This window comes from Sorex fumeus, unplaced genomic scaffold (assembly GCF_029834395.1).
Source record: "Sorex fumeus unplaced genomic scaffold, SorFum_2.1 ptg000098l, whole genome shotgun sequence".
Lineage (NCBI taxonomy): Eukaryota > Metazoa > Chordata > Mammalia > Eulipotyphla > Soricidae > Sorex > Sorex fumeus.
In genome coordinates, this window is record NW_026606155.1 from 74,624,993 (window position 1) to 74,647,789 (window position 22,797).

The 22,797-nt window shown below is 44.4% G+C and overlaps 1 protein-coding gene across 1 annotated transcript; it reads right to left on the reverse strand.

Annotated features, from left to right (window-relative positions):
• Nucleotides 1-1,817: 1,817 nt before the first annotated feature.
• LOC130041683 (zinc transporter ZIP2-like) lies at nucleotides 1,818-7,435 on the reverse strand. Its single transcript, XM_056133930.1, has 5 exons — nucleotides 7,362-7,435; nucleotides 4,046-4,209; nucleotides 3,743-3,873; nucleotides 3,460-3,507; nucleotides 1,818-2,585 (listed from the first exon to the last, which is right to left on the reverse strand). Exons 1-5 carry the CDS (start codon nucleotides 7,433-7,435, stop codon nucleotides 1,953-1,955), a joined length of 1,050 nt encoding a protein of 349 aa, XP_055989905.1. The 3' UTR covers nucleotides 1,818-1,952.
• Between the last annotated feature and the right edge of the window lie 15,362 nt (nucleotides 7,436-22,797).

Here is a 22,797-nt window from a genome sequence, read left to right on the forward strand (position 1 = left end):
ACTCCTGCGCCTCAACAAAGTGTGCAGGCTCCAGGGAGCCCATGCTCAGGTGCCACAGCTACAGATGCAGACCCCAGGGAGCACCCATATGAGAATCATAGCTGTGTGTGACAAGGTGAGCACCACAGCTAAAAAAAAAGTGTGAGAATCAGAGCCAGCTGTGTGTGCAACACCCAGTCATCACAATGACAATCAATGGAAGGTGGAAGTAGCAGGGAAAATTAAAAATATTGATAAGTTGAGCCAGATAAATAGTAAAGCTAGGCAGGTGCTAGCTTTGCACACAGCCAATCTACATATGGTCCCCAGAGCCCACCAGAAGAGATCTCTGAGTGCAGAGCCAGGAGTAAGCTCTGAACACAGCTAAATGTGCACCCTCCAACCCAGAAAATATTAACAAATAATAAGAATAAACAAAAGAATGAAACTTGGGAGCCCCTGCGTATGTTAAGGTAGAACAGAGAATGCAGAGGTGTTGGTGGGTTTTTTTTTGGGTGCAGGTCTCCATGCAAAGGGTGTTGAAAGCTTGGTGAGAATTGAGTCAGAGGTTTGTGGAGAGGGTGAGTAGAGAAAATGCTGAGTTAGTGTGCTGAGGTTTTTCTCTCCTCTCCCGTCTCTCCATTCCCTCCCTTCCTACTCTTACTCTCTCATCTCCTCTATTCTCCCATCCCCTCCCTCCCCTCTGGTCCTATTTTCTCTTCTCTCCCTTATATACAGTACATTTATCACTACATTCTCAGGTATTCCTGTTTCATTAGAAGTGATAATACCAGGGGTCGGAGAGATGGTTCATCAGGTAAGACACTTGCCTTGCATGTAGCGGACCTGATTTTAATCCCCAGCATCCCATATGGTCCCTTGAGCACCTCCAGGAGTGATTTCTGAGTGCAGAGCCAGAAGTAAACCCTGATCATTGCCAGGTGTGGCCCCCAAATATAAAACAAGACAGAACAAAAAAAAAGTGAGTGGTAATACCAGTGAGTGTGAGTCAGTAAACAAATAAAATATACTATCAATTCATAGGATTTTTATGATTTTCCTTCTTTGTATGGTATCGAGTTCATCTAGATTTGAATAAAATGAAGAAAAATTTTGCACATTTCTTTTTTCTTTTCTTCTCTTTTTTTAGATTGAACCATGGTGAATTACAAGGTTATAAAGTTATTCACGATTGAATTCAAATTACAATGTTCCAACTCCAGTCCCCTCACTGGTATCTGCTTCCCTTTACTAATGTTTTCAGTTTCCCATATGTCCCTGGACTGGCTCTATGATTGGTACTTTTTCCTTTTTTTCTTTTTCGCTACCACATCCTCCTTTTAGGCCTGTGATTTACAATAGACTGTTACTCATAGAACATCTTGCATATCATTTTACTTCTTAACAGCACCTTGTCCTGGGTCAGAGTGACTACTTCCATATGAAATCATTTGCCAGAGTCTGGTCTACTCTCTCAACACCTGAGGTGAAGGGGCTAATGAGTGGTTGGAATGTCAGCAAGTCTCTCATGTCTGGGGGTTATAACCTGCAGCTGACAAAACATCTGGAACTCTGGTTCCAGCAGCTACTGCACACAGCACTTTCCCTCCTTCCCTGTCCACTCTCTGACCAGCAGGTTCCTGGCAAGCAGAAAGGAAGACAGCATGGCAAAGGGGAAGTGTGACTGGGCATTTATTACAAAGGACACAACTGGGGAATAGACAGACCTGCAGTGTGTTCTTCATCTAGTCTCAAATTTGTTGGCAGTCAGCCTAAACATCCTCTCCTTGGTACTCAACTGGGGTCCAGAAATGAGGTCTCACCAAGGAAATCGGGGTTCAGTTCATGAGGAAGATGTGTAGTGAAAGTCACTCAGTCTCAGTGAGAGACACAAGGCTTTTGGAGATGTGTCTCCTGCGGGGACACTGGGGTGTCCCAGGCATGCCCGTGAGAAGACAGTGAGGCTGTAGGTCTCAGGCCCACAGGGCGATGAAGGCCATGAAGGTGAATCCGGCAACCACACAGCCCCATTTGGCCAGAGGACTCTCAGGAGCAGCCAGCTCCCGGGGCAGGATTTCGAGGAAGGTGACATAAAGGAAGGTGCCAGCTGCCACACCCTCTAGGACTGCCTGGGCTAGGCCTCGGCCCCCTTGCGTGTCCCCCTGAGACACAGCCAGCCCTATCGCTAGGCCCAGGGGCGACATGAGCGCTAATGACACAATGGAGACCACGGCCCACCGGGCCCTGGCCCCTATCTGCACCAGGCGCAGGCCAACACCAAACACCACCAGCCCCTTGTGAGCCAGGACCGCCAGGCAGAGCTGCACCGTCATTGCTACCGTTGGCTGGAGCCCCACGGCCAGCCCTTCAAACACAGAGTGAAAGGAGAGGGAGAGCAGGAGGACCAGGGCCCTCAGGGGACCCCGGGAGGGCGAGGGCGGAGGTCCATGGTTGTGGATTTGCAAGACATGAGCTCCCCCACACTCCTCCTCCTGCAGGGTGGCTCCTCCAGCTGCCCCTGGGCAATACTGCAATGCCAATGACTCCAAAAGGAAGACTAGAAAGAAGCCCAGGCAGATGATGAGCTCTCCATAGGGGTACTCCATCTGGGAACACAAAGAGGGACTGTGACATTTTGGAGACCTTATGAAACACAGTAGGAGACTGACACCCAAACACAATAGAAATGAAGGCCAGGAGGACTGGTCCTTAGGAGGAAGCTGGCCACAGTGAGGGGAATGCAGTTAGGTCAGAGAAGGGACCGCTATGACAATGATAGAAGGAAGTGATCACTCTGGGAGAGATCTGGGTGCCTTAAGGAAGTAAAGTGAGAGGCATGCTACCCTTTCAGTAACAGTATTGCAACCACAGTGCCTAAAGGGAGAAAAGAAAAGTGACTGTCATGTGGCAGATTTGTGGGTGGGTGGGAGGGAAACTGGGGACATTGGTGGAGGGAATTGGACACTGGTGAAGAGATAGGTGCTTGAACATCATAAAACTGAAACTCAGTCACAAACATTTGTAACTTTGTATCTCATGGTGATTCAGTGAAAAATTATTTTAAATAAAGGGGGCAGGGGGACTATAAAGTGTGAAAGGAAGGGACAAGAGGGTTTTGGATGGACCTCCCATTGGGAGACTGAAGAGTATCAGAAAACATCTGGCAGGACATAGAAATGGGGCTGGACATGTAATAACTCAAGAAGGAGAAGGACTAAAGGGCCTCTACTAATCAGGATAGAAAATGGGAAACCATGAGAAGCAGGTCAAGCATCTGGGAAAGAATAAAAGGTAAAGTGGGAGCTTTTTCTGGGGTTTTATAAATTCATAAAAGCATTGGGTTAACTCTTTATTTCCTCAACATGTGTTGAGTTGAGAAACAAAGGGATCCCAAAATTCCTCACATCCTCCCCACAGAGGCCTTAAGAGGGGTCTGTGGCTCGGTTCACCCTTCAGATAGGGCAGGTGGGAGACACTTACAAATTCAGAATCAGCAGCCTTTGAATTTCCCTCGCCTGTTGTACTGTTCTGGGGGAGAAGCAGAAATTAGATGGGGCATGGCACTTTTCAGCGACCTTTTCCCGTGTCCGAGCTTTACTGCTAAATCTTGAGTTGACCTGTTTTCATCACTTCATGCATACAAGAGGTGTTATCTGTTCTTGCTCCCCCAAATTCTTGGCTCCATTACTTCTCCCCCTTTGTTCATTTGCCCCAGTCAATTGTTGGTCTCACTGCACCGAGACTTGACATTTTCTCCACTTACCTGAATCAGTAACTTCTGAATCTCAGATTTGATTCTTTCCAGGGCTTTGGCGGTCATGTGCATGAACCCTGCTCCCAGGAATACACCAGCAGAAGTGCAGCCCAGGAGGCTGAGCACCCGGCGGTGGCGACCTAAACCCAAGAAGGAGTCACAGTCCAACAGGCAGTGAGGAGAAAGTTGGAGTCAAGAGCAGCAGATAGCATCAGCTTCCTAAGAGGGAGGATGGTGAGAGTTTCAGAGCCAGGACAGGGATAGCAGAGAATCAGAGCCAGTCATGGGGACCCAGAAGGGGTAGGGCTCTACCTGTGGCCGCGTCAATCTTGAACCATTTGAAGTAGATGGGCATGAGGCCCCAGACTACAGTGAGCAGCAGCAGGGCAAACATGCAACCCAGTTTCACTCCGGAACAGCTGCCATCGGGGTGCAGGATAAGCAGGGGCTTCAGAATGGCAAACAGTGCGACAATCCTGGAGTTGGAGTAGGGTGGAGGTGATGAGAGCTGTGTCCCTTCCTGAGTTTCAGGAGCCCATTGGGATCTTCTCCGTGTTCTGGGCTGTGCCTGCTTGTGCAACCTTGCAAAGCTGACTGGGGCTCAATCCCTGCCTGGAGGCCCCTCCCCTGTCTCAAGTCCTCCTGTTTCTGGAAACAGCTGGTGCTCTGTCTTCTCCTCCTCTTCAGTGCCATAAGTAATCCAAGGGCTGTGGGCAGTCTGCGTTAATCCCTGGGACTGGTCTCATCTCAATGAGGCAGCTCCTGGAGCACTCCCCAGCTGTGATCTCTGTACTCTTTTGGGGAGTATGATCTAGACCTTCATCCAAATAATTTATATTTCAAGGACTGCACCAATTTTGCAAACTACAAAGGACTTTGATTATCAGAAGACCTCCAAGTCCAGTCTTTTATTTTCCAAATCACTTTCACTCTTCATTGACAAATTTCATCCTAAGATCAGTTATTCTGATATTTTTACCCTGGAACTTTCTGTTTATCTACAATATAATCTGAGAGAACTGTGCATTGTATCCCATTTATCATTGGATTTTGTCCGTTAAATTTCGTAGGTAGCTTGGATCAATTGCTAGCCTTCAAGGTAATTAAACATTTTCTTTTGACTGTTATTGACAATGGCTCTGTATCCTGGGTGATGATCTTTTGTACCCTTTGTGGAATTTCTTCTGGGTGCATAGGGTTGTAGATACTGCCATATCATATTTATTCACTCCATTCAAAACCTAACAAAATAAGCTAAATAATTTGAAAATAATTTTATGGTTGATGTTCTGTCCATATGAATGCTGACATTCAGAACTTGAAAGGAGTCCTGGGTCTTTCTTTCCTCAAGCTAAACATATCCTAAAGAAAAAAAAATCCTTTCTAACTCAGGTGGTGTTTGTCACAGGCTTTTAATATAAATCAAACTATAACTCAATTTTTTCAGGAATAAAAAGTCGCTATCCTGTTTCTGTTTTATTTGTTTTTGAACTACACCCAGCAGGGCTCAGAGCTTACCCCTGGCTCTGCACTCAGGGATCCCTCCTGTGGAGGCTCAGGGATCCATCTGAAATGCTGGGGATCAAACCAGAGTCAGCCTTATGTAAGGCAAGTGCCAATCCACTGTTGTTCTGTCTCACCAATCCAGTTGTCCTAATCATCCTAAACTCTGCTAATTCTTTTTTTTTTTTTTGCTTTTTGGGTCACACCAGGTGATGCACAGGGGTTACTCATGGCTCTGCACTCAGGAGTTACTTCTGGTGATGCTCAGGGGACCATGTGGGATGCTGAGAATCGAACCCGGGTCAGCAGCACGCAAGGCAAACGCCCTACCCGCTGTGCTATCTCTCCAGCCCCATGCTAACCCATTTTTTTAAAAGAAAAAGTTCCTTTCTATTTTCCCTTTTTTTCTGATATCTTCAAGGTCATTCATTCGTTCAGTGACTATATTCTTCATATCTGTTTCAACAAATTCATTATTTTTTCCACCAATTGTTCTTGAAGTTGTGTGTCTCTCTCCCCCAATATGTTTTTTGTAAATATCATTTATCACTGAAAAAACTGTCGCTTTAAGGTCATTCTCAGGCACTGTTGAGTGTTTGAAAAAATTGGGGATTTATCTGGACTTCAGTCTCCTAGTGTAGAAACAGCTGAATTTCTTTCTTTTTTCTCCCATTTTTCCTCCTGCTTCCTAAGCTGTAAGTGTAGAGTTTTTGATTCTAGAGGGATGAGCAGTGATCCTGTTTGCCAGATTAATACTTATTCTGTACTGCTGTCTGTTTAGGATCTTAAAAGATTTTAGGTTGATTCCCTAGTAATCAAGCGCAATATATTATCCTTTTTCACTTCTCTCTTCTAATTAAGGACAGTATCCTTATCAAATGAATTAGCAGTTATGTACATAGTTTAGTTCTTAACATTTGACTAACTTTTGTAAACTAAAATTTCAATAATTAAAAGGAAAGTTATAAGAAAATAATAAGTTCCAAAATAATGATTTTGGGGGTCATATTTTTTGACCACACATAGAAGAGCTCAGGGCTTATTATTGGCTCTATACTCAGAGATCACTCCCATTGGGCTCAAGGGACAATGGGTTGCTGGGCATTCAATCTGAGACAACCACCTGCAAGGCAAATGCCCTACCCACTGTACCCAGGTCCCCCAAATAATGATTTTCAGGTTGATTACCCTGTTAAATAAGTTTTTGGATTAAATTAGATACTGGATCTAATCCATAGAGATTGGATAAAGAGATTGTACATTTCTACCTGTTAGGTTCCTGTGTTGCTACAATGCTCTCTGGACTCAAGATGATGGTTGATGGAAAGAGGAAGTGTGGATCAGGAACGTCTGTTAGTTGATAGACACTGCTAGGCAGGCCATGTTGAACAAGTACAGGCTGCGATATATCTCATATGAATTTCCAGAACTTATCAGGCTATTCTGGCTAAGAACCCCAAGAAAAAGGGATATGTACTTTGAGAAATAAGTCAAGGTTAAATGCAAACATTGGTCCAGGATTGCAAAGTGTAGGCAAAACACAGAAAATATTTATGACACACACAATTAAATAAGGAAATATTTGCATTTATTTAGGAGAACAAGTTTCTGGTGCTCTCAGTAACTTGTTCAGAAGTTCTGCTCTCTTCTGAACAAGTGCAGAAGAGGACAACAGGGAGAGACAAAAGCCACTGCAACAGGAACAATCATTGCCACAGTGCCAACCTGGTGCCGGTGCTTAACTAGTGCATCTGTATCAGTGATTTCCATCTGCAAGATTTTCTTCCTCATTTCAGGACAGATAGTGGGGTGTCTCCAAGACTGGAAGTCAAGGGCTACAGAGAACCTGACTCAGTTTTCCCCACTACAAGTGCAGGGAGATTGGTTAAAGTTTAGTGATGGTGTGTGACTGTTTAGGTTTTTCTGCTAACACTCTTATTAGGGATTGAGAATCACTGCATCCAATAACCTGAGTCTAGAGCCTCATCAGTTCTGCCATAGATTTCCTCTCAAAGACTATTAACATGTTCATTTTACTCATTTTTCAGATAAACATGTTTTGTAACATTTCAAAGTTTCTCTCAAAAACATGTTTTAAAAAAGCAATGTTTACATAATTACGCACAAGAGACTTTCTCTTTGCAAACTTTTCCCCGTTTTTCTCTTCTCTGTTGTCATGATGACCGGGGTCACCCACATGCTTGGTTATGGTACTTGCCCAAGGGTTGCACATTTGGTTACTTTGCGCATTTTAGTTTCTGTGTTTGACACTACTTCCACTACCCAGCCGTCGCCACACTCCAGGACGCTTTCCGGACACATCATAAGACACTAAATACCCGTCTTCTGGAATTGTCGTACCATATTTGATAGGGTTCAAATATGGTAACACCTACAAGGGTGATTAGAGGTCACCCCAAAAGCCTCTATACCTCTCGGAAAGACTGGCAAGCTACCGAGAGTATTCCGCCCGCACAGAAGAGCCTGGCAAGCTATCCGCTGTGTATTCGATATGCCAAAACCAGTAACTACAACTGGTCTCATTCACCTGACCCTGAAGGCTTCACCGACATGGCAGCACTGAGAAGGATGAGAAAGGAGAGGCCGACAAAATCTCAAGGCTGACCTAGGCTGCCACAACGAAGGAAGACAAAAATGATCGTCTGTACTTTCAATGCACGTACGCTAGCATCAGATGCATCCATCGAGGACCTGATGGTACAAGCGCGAATGATCAAGTACGACATCATTGGTCTGACCGAGACAAGAAGGCACGAATCTCACCATGCCGTTTTCGACACTGGAGAAGAATTGTTCCTCGGAACATGCGATAAAAGAGGTGTCGGAGGCGTCGGTGTCCTTGTCAACACAAACTTGGCCAAGAGCATTGATTCATTTGAATGCCTAACAACCCGAGAATTGGACGTTTACATTTGAATAGATGTGGCTCACTGCCTGCAGTTTCTATCTTCGTTGTCTACGCACCAACATCTCATTATGATGAAAGAGAAATCGAGAAGTTCTACATGGAGCTAGAGAAGTTCTATAAAGAAGACCACACCTTCTACAAGATCATTGTGGGTGATTTTAATGCCAAGATAGGACCGAGAAGATCAGCTGAAGAACTTCACATCGGGACCCATGGCCTAGAATGGAACGAACAGGGTGAGAGACTGTCTGAGTTCATCATGTCGACCAAGACCATTCATGGTAACTCACAGTTCCAGAAGGCAGAATCTAAACGATGGACATGGGAGTCTCCCGGTGGACGATTCCACAATGAAATAGACCACATCATATTCAATCGACGGTTTTGCCTGACTGATGTCGCTGTTGTCCCAAAATTTCGAACGGGATCAGACCACCGTCTCCTTCGTGCAAAATTCTACTTCACAGAGCGGGGAGAAAGGGCTGCAAAGTTCAAAAAGAGAACTCCCAGAATGACCACCAACTGGGAACTCTTTGGTACTATTGCGGCAACATGGGAAGATGCCATTGTTGACAACATTGACGAGGAATACGATCGACTGGTTCAGCACCTCCATGAATGTGCGAGGAACACCAAGAGAGAGATAGCCACAAAAAGTCGCCTATCTTCGAAAACTCTTGAGCTAATTCGCCAGCGTGGTTTGGCGCATGCCTCAGGCAACCGCAAGCTAACGTCCGAGCTTGCAAAGCAGTGCAGAGATGCGATCAAGGAAGACCTCAAAGAGAGAAGAGCAGAAGTACTGGTAGATGCGGCAGAAGTATTCGTAACGCCCGCCTGTCTTTCACCAACTATAAGACCAAGATGACTGCCCTCCGACGTCCTGATGGATCCATCACATCCTCCAGAACGGCAATGGAGAAGATTATCCATGACTTCTACTCAAATCTCTTCGATAGCCATGTCCACTTGCCGACATACCAAATTCCACAGGATGGGTATGTCGTTCCCAACGTTCTCCCTTCCGAAATCCGACACGCCATTTCGTCGGTAAAGAAGCAAACAGCACCCGGCCCAGACAAGATCAGACCTGAACACCTGAAGAACCTGCCGTCAGTACTCATCAATACACTGGCTCGGCTCTTCACTCGCTACCTGTCTGAATGCAAGGTTCCGTCTCAATGGAAAACCAGCAGGACCGTACTACTGTTCAAGAAGGGAGACATCCATGACATTGGCAACTATCACCCGATCTGCCTATTGTCTGTCATCTACAAGTTGTTCACTCGAGTCATCCTGAATAGGATTGGCAGAACACTAGATGAAGGACAACCATGTGAGCAAGCAGGGTTCCGCAAAGGATTCAGCACCATCGACCATATCCACACGATAACCAAGCTCATTGAGGTTTCTCGGGAGTTCAAGATGCCGCTCTGCTTAACGTTCATTGATTTAAAGAAGGCCTTTGATTCTGTTGAGACGGAAGCGGTCATTGAAGCCCTAGCCAATCAGGGCATTCAAGCCCAATACATCAGGATCCTCCGTGAGCTGTATTGCGGATTCACTACCAGGATCTCACCATTCTACAAAGAAGTGATCGTTGATGTCAAGAGAGGGGTGCGGCAGGGTGATACCATTTCACCGAAACTCTTCAGTGCCACCCTCGAGAACATCATGCGACGACTGGAATGGGAAGGAATGGGAGTGAAGATAGATGGTCGGCAACTACACCACCTCCGCTTTGCTGATGACATTGTTTTAAAAACACCAAACATCAGCCAAGCGGCACAAATGCTGGCCAACTTTGACCGTGAGTGTGGAAAGGTAGGACTACAGCTGAATCTTACGAAGACAATGTTTATGAGAAACAGCCTTGTTCCTGACGCCCCATTCGCTCTCAATGGAACGACCATCTCCGAATGCAACAGCTATGTGTACCTAGGTCGAGAGGTCAACATGACAAATGACCTGGCAACCGAGCTGCGCAGGAGGAAGAGAGCGGCTTGGAACGCCTTCAGGAACGTCAAAGAAATAGCTAAGAGGACGAAGAACCTCCGGCTCTGGGCACATCTCTTTGATTCCACTGTTCTTCCTGCATTAACATATGCCTCAGAGACCTGGGCCCCACGCAAACAAGATGAGAACGCCATTCAGGTCTCCCAAAGAAGAATAGAAAGAGCTATGCTTGGAATATCACGTTTCACTCAAATGAGAGAACGAATCCGGAGTTCTGACATCCGTCGACGATCAAGGATCAGGGACGCTGTCTCATTTGCCAAGGTGTCGAAAATCAGATGGGCTGGTCACATAATGAGATTTAAAGACGACCGTTGGACTAGAGCTGTTACTGATTGGATTCCACGGGATGTCAAGAGACCGCGTGGCCGCCCACCTTCCAGATGGTCAGACTTCTTTGTCAAGATCATGAACGATTGGTTTGAGGCCCTCCATGTTCCCGGAGTGAAGAGATGCTATTGGGCTACACTAGCACGCGACAGGGACAAATGGAGACGTTACTGGCGCCCGCTCGAGCAAATCGACGACTAACGGGAAGTTAAGTGATTAAGTGATTAAGTTTGCCCCTATGCCCATCATGTGTTGCACTCATTATCTCTTGCACATTGTGGCTGTAGTGCTCACTAGGGATGGCTGTCCTGGCCAATGCTTCAACAACTTTTGTTGTGGCCTCACAACACCTGACTTTAGTCAGTTGGAGATGATACTCTGGTGCAGAGCTGGGATCCCGCACAGCAGAGCTCTTGGGATTCTGGCATGTGGCTTATTTGGGGATCAAACGTGGCCTCACACTTTCAGGGAACGTATTTTTGTCTCTGAGCCACCTTATGGGCCTTTAAGACAAATCATTTTTTGAAGAAAGGGAGGTTGGAAGCCACCTGGTGGTGTTCAGAGATTACTGCTGGTGGTACTTTAGGGACCTTATGTGAGGCTGGGAATGGAACTGGGTTGGACATGTGCAAAGCAAGTGCCTTTTTCCTGTATTATCTCTCCAGCACAAGACATGATTTTTTAAATTAATTTTTATTAGTGAAACACCATGAGGTACAGTTGTAGATTTACAAATTTTTGTGCTTGGGTTTTGATTATACAATGATCAAATACCCATCCCTCCACCAGTGCCCATGTACAAGACATGATTTGAAATTAAAAAGTATTATTATTTTTATTTTGAGGCTGTGCTCAGGGCACATTCCTGGCTCTGTGCTCGGGAACCACTCATAGTGGTACTCAGGGGACCGTACATAGTGCTGGGGAAATTATCCTGAGTTTGTCATATGCAAAGTAAGCATCTGACCTGCTGGACTATTTCTCTGGTCCTTCAAAAATGCTAATTGATTGCAAACCACAGCACCCAAAAGTAGAGAGAGAACAAAAGGGAATGCCCTGGTGGATATGGTGCTGCCAGCAGGTCAATCTGTACCTGTGAGGCGAGTGCATCAGCAGTCTGATGGTGCCTTCAGACTTCCAGATACCCCAAAATTGCTGCTGTGCCTTTGGCCAGACCCCAAAAACTTGGGGCGAAGTTTATCAAGAAAGTAAACGGCCAAAAGTTAGGTATGTGGGAGACATACCCACAAACCACCTCGGCTCAGCTATATAATTGGAGGCATGACCTCTCTGGTTCTTGATCAAACTGCTTAGTGGCCATGATCCCAGAGACCCAGAAACAAATCTCGAAACCCAACTGCTTTTGGCAGAAATGCATCCAGTTACTGCAGTAGATTACAGGTGCTGGGCCACTCCAGGTGGGAATAGGTTTCATGCCTTGGCCTGTTCCCTCAGGTGGCCCGGTGGCCACATTCCTCCAGAGGTTTCTGGACTGTCAGGTTTGGGCCCACAGTGATGAGACACGTGGGGTCTCACGGGATGGGGGTGGAGTCGGCCTTTTCCTCCCCGTCCCAATGAGACCCTGAGTGGCCGCCCATGAACGGCCTCTCTGCACCTGATCAAGCTGCTTAATGGCCATGATCCCAGAGACTCAGAAACAAATCTCGAAACCCAGCAGCTTTTGGCAGAAATGCTTCCGGACCGTGCCGTAGGTTACTGTCGCTGGGCCACCCCAGCGGGGAAAGGGTGCTATCCCTCTGCCTGCTCAACCCAGGCAGTTCAGTGGCCGCCATCTTTCAGAGGCCATTGGACAGTCAGGTTTGGGCCCGCAGTGACGAGACACGCGGATGGGGATGGTGCCAGCCCTTTCTTCCCTGTCCCAATGAGACCCCAAGTGGCCGCCCAAGAACAGCCTCTCTGGTTCCAGATCAAGCTATTTAATGGCCATGATCGCAGAGACTCAGAAACAAATCTTGAAATTCAGAGGCTTTTGGCAGAAATGCATCCAGACCGCGCAGTTAGGTTACTGTCGCCAGACCACCCTAGGGGGGAAAGGGTGCTGTCCCTCCACTTGATCCCCCTAGGTATCTTTGTGGCCGCCATCTTCCAGAGGCCATTTGACAGTTAGGTTTGGGCCCACAGTGATGAGACATGCAGGGCCTCAAGGGATGGGGGTGGAGACGGCCCTTTCCTCCCCACCTCAATGAGACCCCCAAGTGGCTGCCCACAAACCACCTCTCCAGCTCCTGATCAAGCCGCTTAATGGCCATGATCCTAGAGACTCAGAAACAAATCTCGAAACCCAATGGCTTTTGGCAGAAATGCGTCTGGTCCCTGCAGTAGGTTACCATCACCAAGCAATCCCAGGTGGGAATAGATTTTGTGCCTTGCCCTGTTCCCCCTGGCGGCCCAATGGCCGCCATCCTCCAGAGGCCACTGGACAGTCAGGTTTGGGCCTTCAGTGACGAGACACATGGGGCCTCACAGGATGGGGGTGTAGCCGGCCGTTTCCTTCCCATCCCAATGAGACCCCGAGAGGCTGCCCACAAACGGCCTCTCTGGCTCCTGATCAAGCTGCTTAACGCCATGATCCCAGAGACTTAGAAACAGATCTCGAAACCCAGCATCTTTTGGCAGAAATGCGTCCAGACCACACAGTAGGTTACTGTTGCCAGGCCACCCTGGGGGAAAGGGTGCTGTCCCTCTGCCTGCTCCCCCTTGGCTGCTCAATGGCCCCCCCATCCGCCAGAGGCCATTGGACAGTTAGGTTTGGGCCCGCAGTGATGAGACATGTGGATAGGAGTGGAGCTGGCCCTTTCCTCCCCATCCCAACGAGACCCTGAGTCACCACCCATGAACAGCCTTTCTGGCTCCTGATCAAGCTGCTTAAATGGCCATGGTCTAAGAGACTCAGGAACAAATTTTGGAACCCAGCAAGATTTGACAGAAATTCCTCCAGATTTAATTGTTAAAATTTCAGAATTTCAAAATTGCGTGGCCACTGCTGCAGCCATGGCCATGGCGACATCATATGTTATTCATAACCAGCAATAGAAAACAAATTGTCTACTGTTGCCTTTTCAGCAGATCTGAGTGTTGGGGTAAAATCCCAAATAATAATGGTGGGTCTGGTGTCAAAATATTGAATATAATCAAAGTAGAGAGAGTGTAATGTGGAAATCATCTGCCCCACAGATAGGGGGAGAGAGTGGGATGGGGGTATATAGGGATTGTTGGAGGTGGAGAATGCGCACTGGTGAAGGTACGGGTGTTTCCTTGTATGACTGAGACTTAAACCCGAAAGCTTTGTAACTGCTCTCACGGTGATTCAATAAATCAAATTATAAAAAATGAAAAAAAAAATAAGGTGGAGTTCATGCCCAGTTCAATCAACTAATCGGTGGCTGAATAAATAGCAGTACTCCTACATTAAAAAAAAGGGGGGGAGGATGCCCTGCCACAGAGGTGGGGTGGGATGTGGGGAAGGGGGAGTGGGAGGGATACTGGGATCATTGGTGGTGGAGAATGGGCACTGGTGGAGGGATGGGTACTCAATTATTGCATAACTGAAACCCAAGCACAAAAATTTGTAAGTCTACAACTGTACTTCATGGTGTTTCACTAATTTAATTTTTTAAAAAATGTTAATTTGTATAAACTCAAAAAAACATCTGTGGTGGCGGCAGTCTATCTCTCCTCGCCGCCCACTTTCGGTAGTCTCACGCGGCTTCCCCCTCCCTGGGGAGGTCAATGGTGATAGGCAGGTGAAGGAAGGAATGAGGGCCACGCTGGTTGGTCTTAGTTGCAGTTTATTCCAATCCTTTCTCCATCCACTCCTGTCTCTCTCCTCTGCCTCTCCCTGCCTATTCTTAGAGTCTCATTATATCCCCCAGCATGAGGGGTTGGGGTAACAATTACACATAGGTTTGGTCACAATCAATAGGGGTAGAATTCTTTCCCTCGGGGAAAGCCGCTTCTAGGACAGATTCTCATTATCAGATCAACCCACCCAACAGTGGAATCCCCTGGATGTGTTTCTCCTCTCCTTGTCCAACAAACATATAAACATATATAATATAAATAATTTTGTATGGATACAGTAAGAAATACCTTAAACTTATAGAATTGCTCTCCTAGGGCCATCTCAATCTCAGACTACAGTGCTCAGGCCAGATAGTCTTTCCTATCCCTAGCAGGGTCCTAGTCTCGTCGTTACTTTTGGATCATGACAGCATTTGTCTATGATCAAACTCTTAGCTTATAGTTAAGAATCGTGACACTTTTGCCTGGCCCATTTCGATGCCAGGGTAGCTCACCGCTTGCTCTGGGTCTATTCAGTCCCTCGTCGGGAAACTGCTTTTGGGGTGTTAGGAACCAAGGGCAACAGAGGCTTAAGTAGAGAAAGCAGATGCCCGGGAGTGAATAATTTTCAGAGGCAATTAAATTCTAAGTTACAAAGCATAGCATTAACGGTCTTCCTGGGGTGGAGGATGGGTGCTGGTGGAGGGATGGGTACTTGATCATTGTATAACTGAAACCCAAGCACAAAAATTTGTAAGTCTATAACTGTACCTCATGGTGTTTCACTAGTAAAAAATAAATAAATAAATAAATAAATAATAAAAATAAAAAAATAAACTATTCAAAAGACAGGGGCTGGAGCAATAGCACAGTGGTAGGGCGTTCGCCTTACAAGCGGCCAACATGGCCGACCCGAGTTCGATTCCTCCGCCCCTCCCGGAGAGCCCGGCAAGCTACCGAGAGTATTCGATATGCCAAACACAGTAACAACAAAGTCTCCAATGGAGACGTTACTGGGCCGGCTCGAGCAAATCGACGATCAACGGGAGGGCCTTTACCTTTTATTCAAAAGACATAAGGAGAGGAGAGAAAGGCAATATTAACTTACAATACAATTTCAGTGTCCTAGAAGGATCTGACCTTACAAATAATTAACAGATTCTGATTAGGGGAAAAGCTGATTAACTGGTTGGGGAAGAGAGCATAAAGAAGTGGTTACAGATAAACGAAGGAATGGAAGTGACTTGGGAGCACTGTGATGGGTGTAACCTGATAAATCTAAGCTCCTGTGGCAAGGGAGAAAGGACAAAGCAATGTCACTTAATCACTTAATCACTTAACTTCCAGTTAGTCGTCGAGTTGCTCGAGTGGGCGCCAGTAACGTCTCCATTTGTCCCTGTCACGTGCCAGTGTAGCCCAATGGCGTCTGTTCGCTCTAGGAACATGAAGAGCCTCAAACCGATCCTTCATGATCTTGATGAAGAAGTCTGACCATCTGGTAGGTGGGCGGCCACATGGTCTTTTGACATACCGTGGGATCCAGTCGGTAACAGCTCTATCCAGCGGTCGTCTTTAAATCTCATTACGTGACCAGCCCATCTGATTTTTGACACCTTTGCAAACGAGACAGCGTCCCTGATTCTTGATCGTTGACGGATGTCGAACTCCGGGTTCTTTCTCTCATTTGAGTGAAACGTGATATTCCAAGCATAGCTCTTTCAATTCCTCTTTGGAAGACCCGAATAGCATTCTCATCCTGTTTGTGTAGGGCCCAGGTCTCTGAGGCATATGTTAATGCAGGAAGAACAGTGGAATCAAAGAGATGTGCCCGGAGCCAGAGGTTCTTCGTCCTCTTAGCTATTTCTTTGACGTTCTTGAAGGCGTTCCAAGCTGCTCTCTTCCTCCTGTGCAGCTCGGTTGCCAGGTCATTTGTCATGTTGACTTCTTGACCTAGGTACACATAGCTGTTGCATTCGGAGATGGTCGTTCCATTGAGAGCGAATGGGGCGTCAGGAACGAGGCTGTTTCTCATAAACATTGTCTTCGTAAGATTCAGCTGTAGTCCTACCTTTCCACACTCACGGTCAAAGTTGGCCAGCATTTGTGCCGCTTGGCTGATGTTTGGTGTTTTTAAAACAATGTCATCAGCAAAGCGGAGGTGGTGTAGTTGCCGACCATCTATCTTCACTCCCATTCCTTCCCATTCCAGTCGTCGCATGATGTTCTCGAGGGTGGCACTGAAGAGTTTCGGTGAAATGGTATCACCCTGCCGCACCCCTCTCTTGACATCAACGATCACTTCTTTGTAGAATGGTGAGATCCTGGTAGTGAATCCGCAATACAGCTCACGGAGGATCTTGATGTATTGGGCTTGAATGCCCTGATTGGCTAGGGCTTCAATGACCGCTTCCGTCTCATTGCTTTGAATCCTTTAGAATTTGGCATGGCTGTGTTTAACACTTGGCACAGTATAGTACTGTGGTTGGTGGCTGCCATGCAATTCTATGGCTTGCATTTGGGCATATTAGGATGAATAACACAAGACCTCCATAAATAAGCAAGAGATGAATAAATAGTGACATTAAGTTTAGATGAAAAATTAAACTCTCACTGACAGTTGCATTCTAGGAAGATTATGGGATTTGGAAATCATTGTTAATACTAATAGACAGGAGAAGAAGAAGAAGAAGAAGGAGAAGGAGCAGGAGGTAGCCAGATAGATGGCTCAATGAACAGAGTATGTAATTTGCATTTAGGAGTCCCAGTTCAGGCCGTGGCAACACATGGTGCTCAAAATACTGCAGGGAGTGACCCGTAAGCACTGAGCACAGATGGTTATAGCCCAAATTCAGGGCATAAAATAATATGCATGTATAATACACAATTTTTAAATGTAACCAGACAACATGGAGTTGGAAATTTGCAAATATAAATTATTTTTCCATGCTGAGCTTAAATTGAGATGGAAGGGCTCAGATCTTCATAAGAAAATGTTATTTACGATCAGGGTCCACCTTTGTATGGTATTTGTAATTACTCGATCCTTGAGGTTCCAAAGTATCATTGGGTTCTTGACACTTCCAAGGAGCTACTATTTCACACTGCTAGTGGACTGGGAGCCTTAAACAAAACATTAAAGTAGACCTATTGGTTAAAATTATCTCTATTTCTAAAATAGTATTATCTCTAATATTCCGGACAAAAGCTTTGTATTTAATCTATTTTCAAATTTCCTATTATAAAAAATATTTCTTTCTGAACTGCTGAAAAATTATCATGAAATATTGAAAAAATATTAATGGTGTCAAGAGGAAAAGGGGAAATTTCATGTTCATTTATTCTAAGAAATAATTTTCCAGGTTTTCTGTATCCTGGTAATATTACTATTTTCTGAAACTGAAAAAATAATTGTTTTTATCAACAGTCTACCAGTCTCAGTTAAGAAATATAGATCTTCAATAATATTTATGTATCTATTTTCCCCATAAGTTCTCAATTTTATCTTAGTTTCATGATAAATCTGTAGTCTGGAGTGATTGTTAAAGTCTTTTTCTTCAGGCATCTTTAAACACAAGACATTAGAACAATTTTGTAAATGGCAAAATGCTTTACAAAGCTCACAGGTATAGACTGATTGTAACACAGTATGCAAGGGCATTTGCTGAATTTTGCAACATACAATTTTGTAAAATAACTAGAACTAGAATTGACCAGGATATATGATAGTCATCAGGAGTTGCACATGGCTTTAGAAAATTATGCTGTTACACATATGTTAAGAAATTACAAAAAGATTGGAGTTCATTTTTTTTGTGTGTGTGTTGTTGCCTGGGGTTCAATTCTGGTACCTCATGGTCCCTGATCAAGGCCAGGAATGACTCCTAGGCACCGAGATGAGCATAACTTCCAAAAACTGTTGTTTCTCTCCCACATCCCTCCAGACCTCCTCCAAATAGATAACACTAACAAATAATAAAATCAGACAGGATAAATTTTTTATCCAACTGGGGCTGGTGAGGGCACTTTTCTTGCAAGCTGGGTTCAATACCCAGGATCCCGTATGGTCTCCTTCTCACTACCAGGAGTTATTCCTGAGTGCAGAGCCAGGAGTAACTTCTGAGCATCTCTGGATGTGGCCATTAAACAAACAAAAAATGAAAATGCTTTGGTCAGTTTTATGAAGCTAGCGATCTATACATATTAAACTAAACTACTACATTTCAAACCAGTTTTTATTCACCGAAATTATTTCAAACCATATGCATCTTAAACCCTGTAGATTAGCAGTTTCACCCAGAAGAAAAATAAAAAAGGGGACAACAAATATTCAGACACAAAAACCTCTTCTGGTTTTCATAAAAAAAATTCACTGTACCACTGTAGCTCTGTCCTCCATTGTTCATCAATTTGCTCGAGCAGGCACCAGTCACGTCTCACAACAAATTGTAAGACTTCTTATTACTGTGTTTGGCATGTTGAATACATCGTGGGGAGCTTGAATTCACATATTTGTTAAAAAAGTTTGAGCTTCCAATGTTTGTAAAAAGACTGGAGTTTTTTTTTCCAATTTCTAGTTTTGTACTTCCACTTGAAGTTTTCTCAAAAGTTTTTGAAATGGTGCCTGCAATTGTAAGACTGATAGTCTAATTCTTAGTTGAACCTGGGTCTTGGTAGTGATGTAAAGCCCTATAGTTACACAGTAGAGTTCTCTTACCTCTCTGTGGTTTAAACCCTAATGAAGCCTTTTCATCTTTTTTCTTGCTGTGTCTATAATTTTGAAATTAGTGTGGTTTTTGATGCCTGGAGGCCACTAAAATATTTGAGGCTCTTTTGGTATTATTATTAAGGTAATATTTATATTTTAAAATATTTATTTACATTTTTAAAAACTCATTTTTTAAAAAATATCATTGCCACTCACATAAGCTCAGCAACTAAAACTGCAATAACCCCATTCAAAAATGAGGAGAGGAGAAAAGACACTTCTCCAAAGAAGATACACAGGTGATGAGAAGACACATGAAAAATTTCTCATCATCACTTAATATTTTGGAAACACATATCAAGAGACCAATGAAACATCATCTCATACCTATGAGAATGGCGCATACCCGAGAAAGGAACTCTCACTCACTTTTCTTGGGAATGATTTCTGGTTCAACTACCTCATAACAAAACAAAATAACACATGTAGAAAGTACTCAGTAAGTAGACTATAGACCAAATATGATTGCCATTCAATGCCTCTTTTGCAAACCACAACACACAAAAGGAGAGAGAAAACAAAAGGGAATTCCCTGCCACAGAGGCAGGGTGGGATGGGAGGGATGGGGGTGGGAGGGATACTGGGATCCGTGGTGATGGGAAATGGACACTGGTGGAGGGATGGGTATTTGATCATTGTATAATTGAAACCCAAGCACAAAAAATTTGTAAGTCTACAACTGTACCTCATGGTGTCTCACTAATAAAAATTTAAAAAAAAAGAAAAGAAAGTACTCAGTGAGGACAAAGTCCTTGGAAAACCAGTTAAAGGTCTATCTATCTATCTACTATCTATCTATCTATCTATCTATCTATCTATCTATCTATCACTTATTGATTTCCAGACTATACTTGGCTTGGTGCTCTGGTTGTCTCTCCTATCTTTGCTCAGGAGACTAGGCAGTAATGGAGCTCCTGCAATGGAACGTGTTTTCTAGATATCTAGATTATCTCCCTGGAGTGTACCACTTTAATAAATGGGACAGGGATGAAACCTAGAGTGCTGATAGGAAAGTGTTAACGGTTCTGGGTTTTTGGACTCAAGTAGTATACAATTCAATTGAAACTTGGAGGGTCAATGGAATCTGTAGTTTTGGGAGTAGCTTTTTAAGTTTAGAATTTCCTTCCTTCCTTCCTTCCTTCCTTCCTTCCTTCCTTCCTTCCTTCCTTCCTTCCTTCCTTCCTCTGTCTCTTTCTTTCTTTCTCTCTCTCTCTCTCTTTCTTTCTTTCTTTCTTTCTTTCTTTCTTTCTTTCTTTCTTTCTTGACTTTTGGGGCATATGTGGAGGTGCTCATTGTTTACTCCTGGCTCTGTGCTCAGGGGTCTCTTCTAGTGGTGCTCAGGGAACCATATGCAGTACCAGAGATTGAACCTGGATTGGCTGTGTGCAAGAAAAGTGCCTTTCCTACTGTATTATCTTTCCATCCCCATCCCTTTTGAGGCTACTGATTGCTTCTATATTTTTAGTTTAAACTTTTTCTTTAATCCCTCCACCATCCTAAACAAATTAACTAGATCATTAAGCATAATCTCTGTGGTCTTGTGAGATCAGTGTTCCCCACAGGGTCAGAGAGGTTTTTCTCATCATGCCCAAACTGGTCTTTTCCAATGAGTGTCATCTTGTAATGGGGGACTAAGGGTTAGACAAATTCTCGGTACTATGAGAAACTGTCACCATCATAGGAATGTGGATTGTTTAAGAGCAGTGAAGATTCTAGATACTGAGCAGGAGCTCTTATCCTTGTCTAGATCTTATGCCCTTTTCCAAACTAAATAAGCAATCATTGGTCCCTACTTTTATGTCCAGAAGAGTGTAATTGGGGAGATATTATAAAGCATAAATTTATCAGAAAACTCATATTTTTACCCGTTGAATAAAGATGAAGTTGTCCCTTCTGTTATATCAAATCTCTTCTCTCTTTCCTCTTGTCATATCCCCTAATAAGGGATGAATATCCCAAATCTGCCCTATTTTTTTCAATCAAATTTTTTTAGAATTCACTGACATGTAAATAATCTATTTATTTGGACCCAAAGTCTGCCAGGAGTGATCCCAGAATGCAAAGTCAGGAATAAACACTGAGCACCGCCAGGTGTGATCCCTCCAAAATAAAATTTAAAAACAAATAAAATAAAGTGTATAATTTTAGACTACTTAATAGTATTTAAGACTATATCAGCAACTCTTCCATTTCAATGGGCTCGACTTCACGTCTCCTGAAACTGTTCACTGAACCAAAATTCCAGTACACAGACCTCAAGGTTGACAACTCTTACCAGTTTTGCAATTGGGGAAAATACTCCCCTCTTCTTAGGGGGCTGCAAGACAGCACTGCATCAAAACTCGCAACTCCCACAATTATCACAACAAGTCACAAATCATCCTGTTATTTGTCGATTGCCTTGAGCAGGCCCCAGTAACGTCTCTTTCATCCTAGCCCTGAAATTATATCCAAGGCTCTTTAGGAGAATGAGACTCATCATTGTTACTGGTATTTGGCATATTGAGTACGACGGGGAGTTTGCCAGACTCTGCCGTGTGGGCAGGCTACATTCAGTAGCCTGCCAGTTTGTCCAAAGTACTGGCAGAGGGACAAAGCCACGCGGGTTCCGGGGCCGAGATCTCCAAGCCTACTCGGATTGGGGCTGAGCATCCTCCACCCAGATCCTCCAAATTCCAGTAGGCGGGGGTCACACCCACCAACTGGCCCCCTGGCGCTGTGTAATCCCATCAACGGCCAAGACTCAGAGACTATAAAAACCAGCTCCCGGCCGAGAACAGTGCAGTCTCCTGCCCCCGCACCTGGCTGTCCTCGCCGGGGCCCCTTGGAGGGGAGCAGGTTGAGCTTTCTTCCCCGCCCCGACCAGGGCTTTGGCAGCCGAAGACCTCCAGGACCAGCCACCACCATGCTGAGACCACTCACAATTATAGGAAGGAAGGAAGGAAGGAAGGAAGGAAGGAAGGAAGGAAGGAAGGAAGGAAGGAAGACAGGAAAAGAAGTGAGCAGGGAATGAAAAGAGCAATTTTCCTGCCTAATTCCTCAGAGGATTACTGGAGCTAATTACAAAGATTCGCCCTCAGCACAACAGGACAACATTCACTTTCTTAGAATAAAATATACTCTTACGCTTCTATATTCCTGTTCAGATTCTTCCATTAAATTTTTTTCTTCATTCTTACTGAATTTTACATTTGTAGGATTTATATATTTGATGTAAATTCTAAAATGTATCATCACAGAATTATCATAATATTGACTTTAAAATTTATAGAGCTGTAAAATTTATAAAATTTATATTCCTGTGGATAAAGAGATATAGTTTTTGAAGGAAAAATTTTTGATTTATCTATTTTTGATTTACAATTTTGTGAAATTAGGAGATTAGCGCTGTTCCTCTACATATGTACATATTACCACTCCCAAAATAGAGAGAAAAGAGAGAGATTGATAGAGAGAGAGACCTTTGTTAAGTATAAGTATAAGATTAAACATTGAAACAGTAAGGGAACAACAAATCGTCAAAGTCATTGGAACTGGAGATTTTGACTATAGAACTGGAGATTTTGTCTGTAGAACTGAACTTACTTGGGTCTGTGTGTGGGTCGGGGGAGTTGGTGTTTTGGACACTGGAGGAGGGAAGGGGCTCTCTGGTGCTGTGTTTAGTCAACTATCAATGAAAAACTTTGATTTAACAGTATTATAAATACAAGTAATTCAATAAAA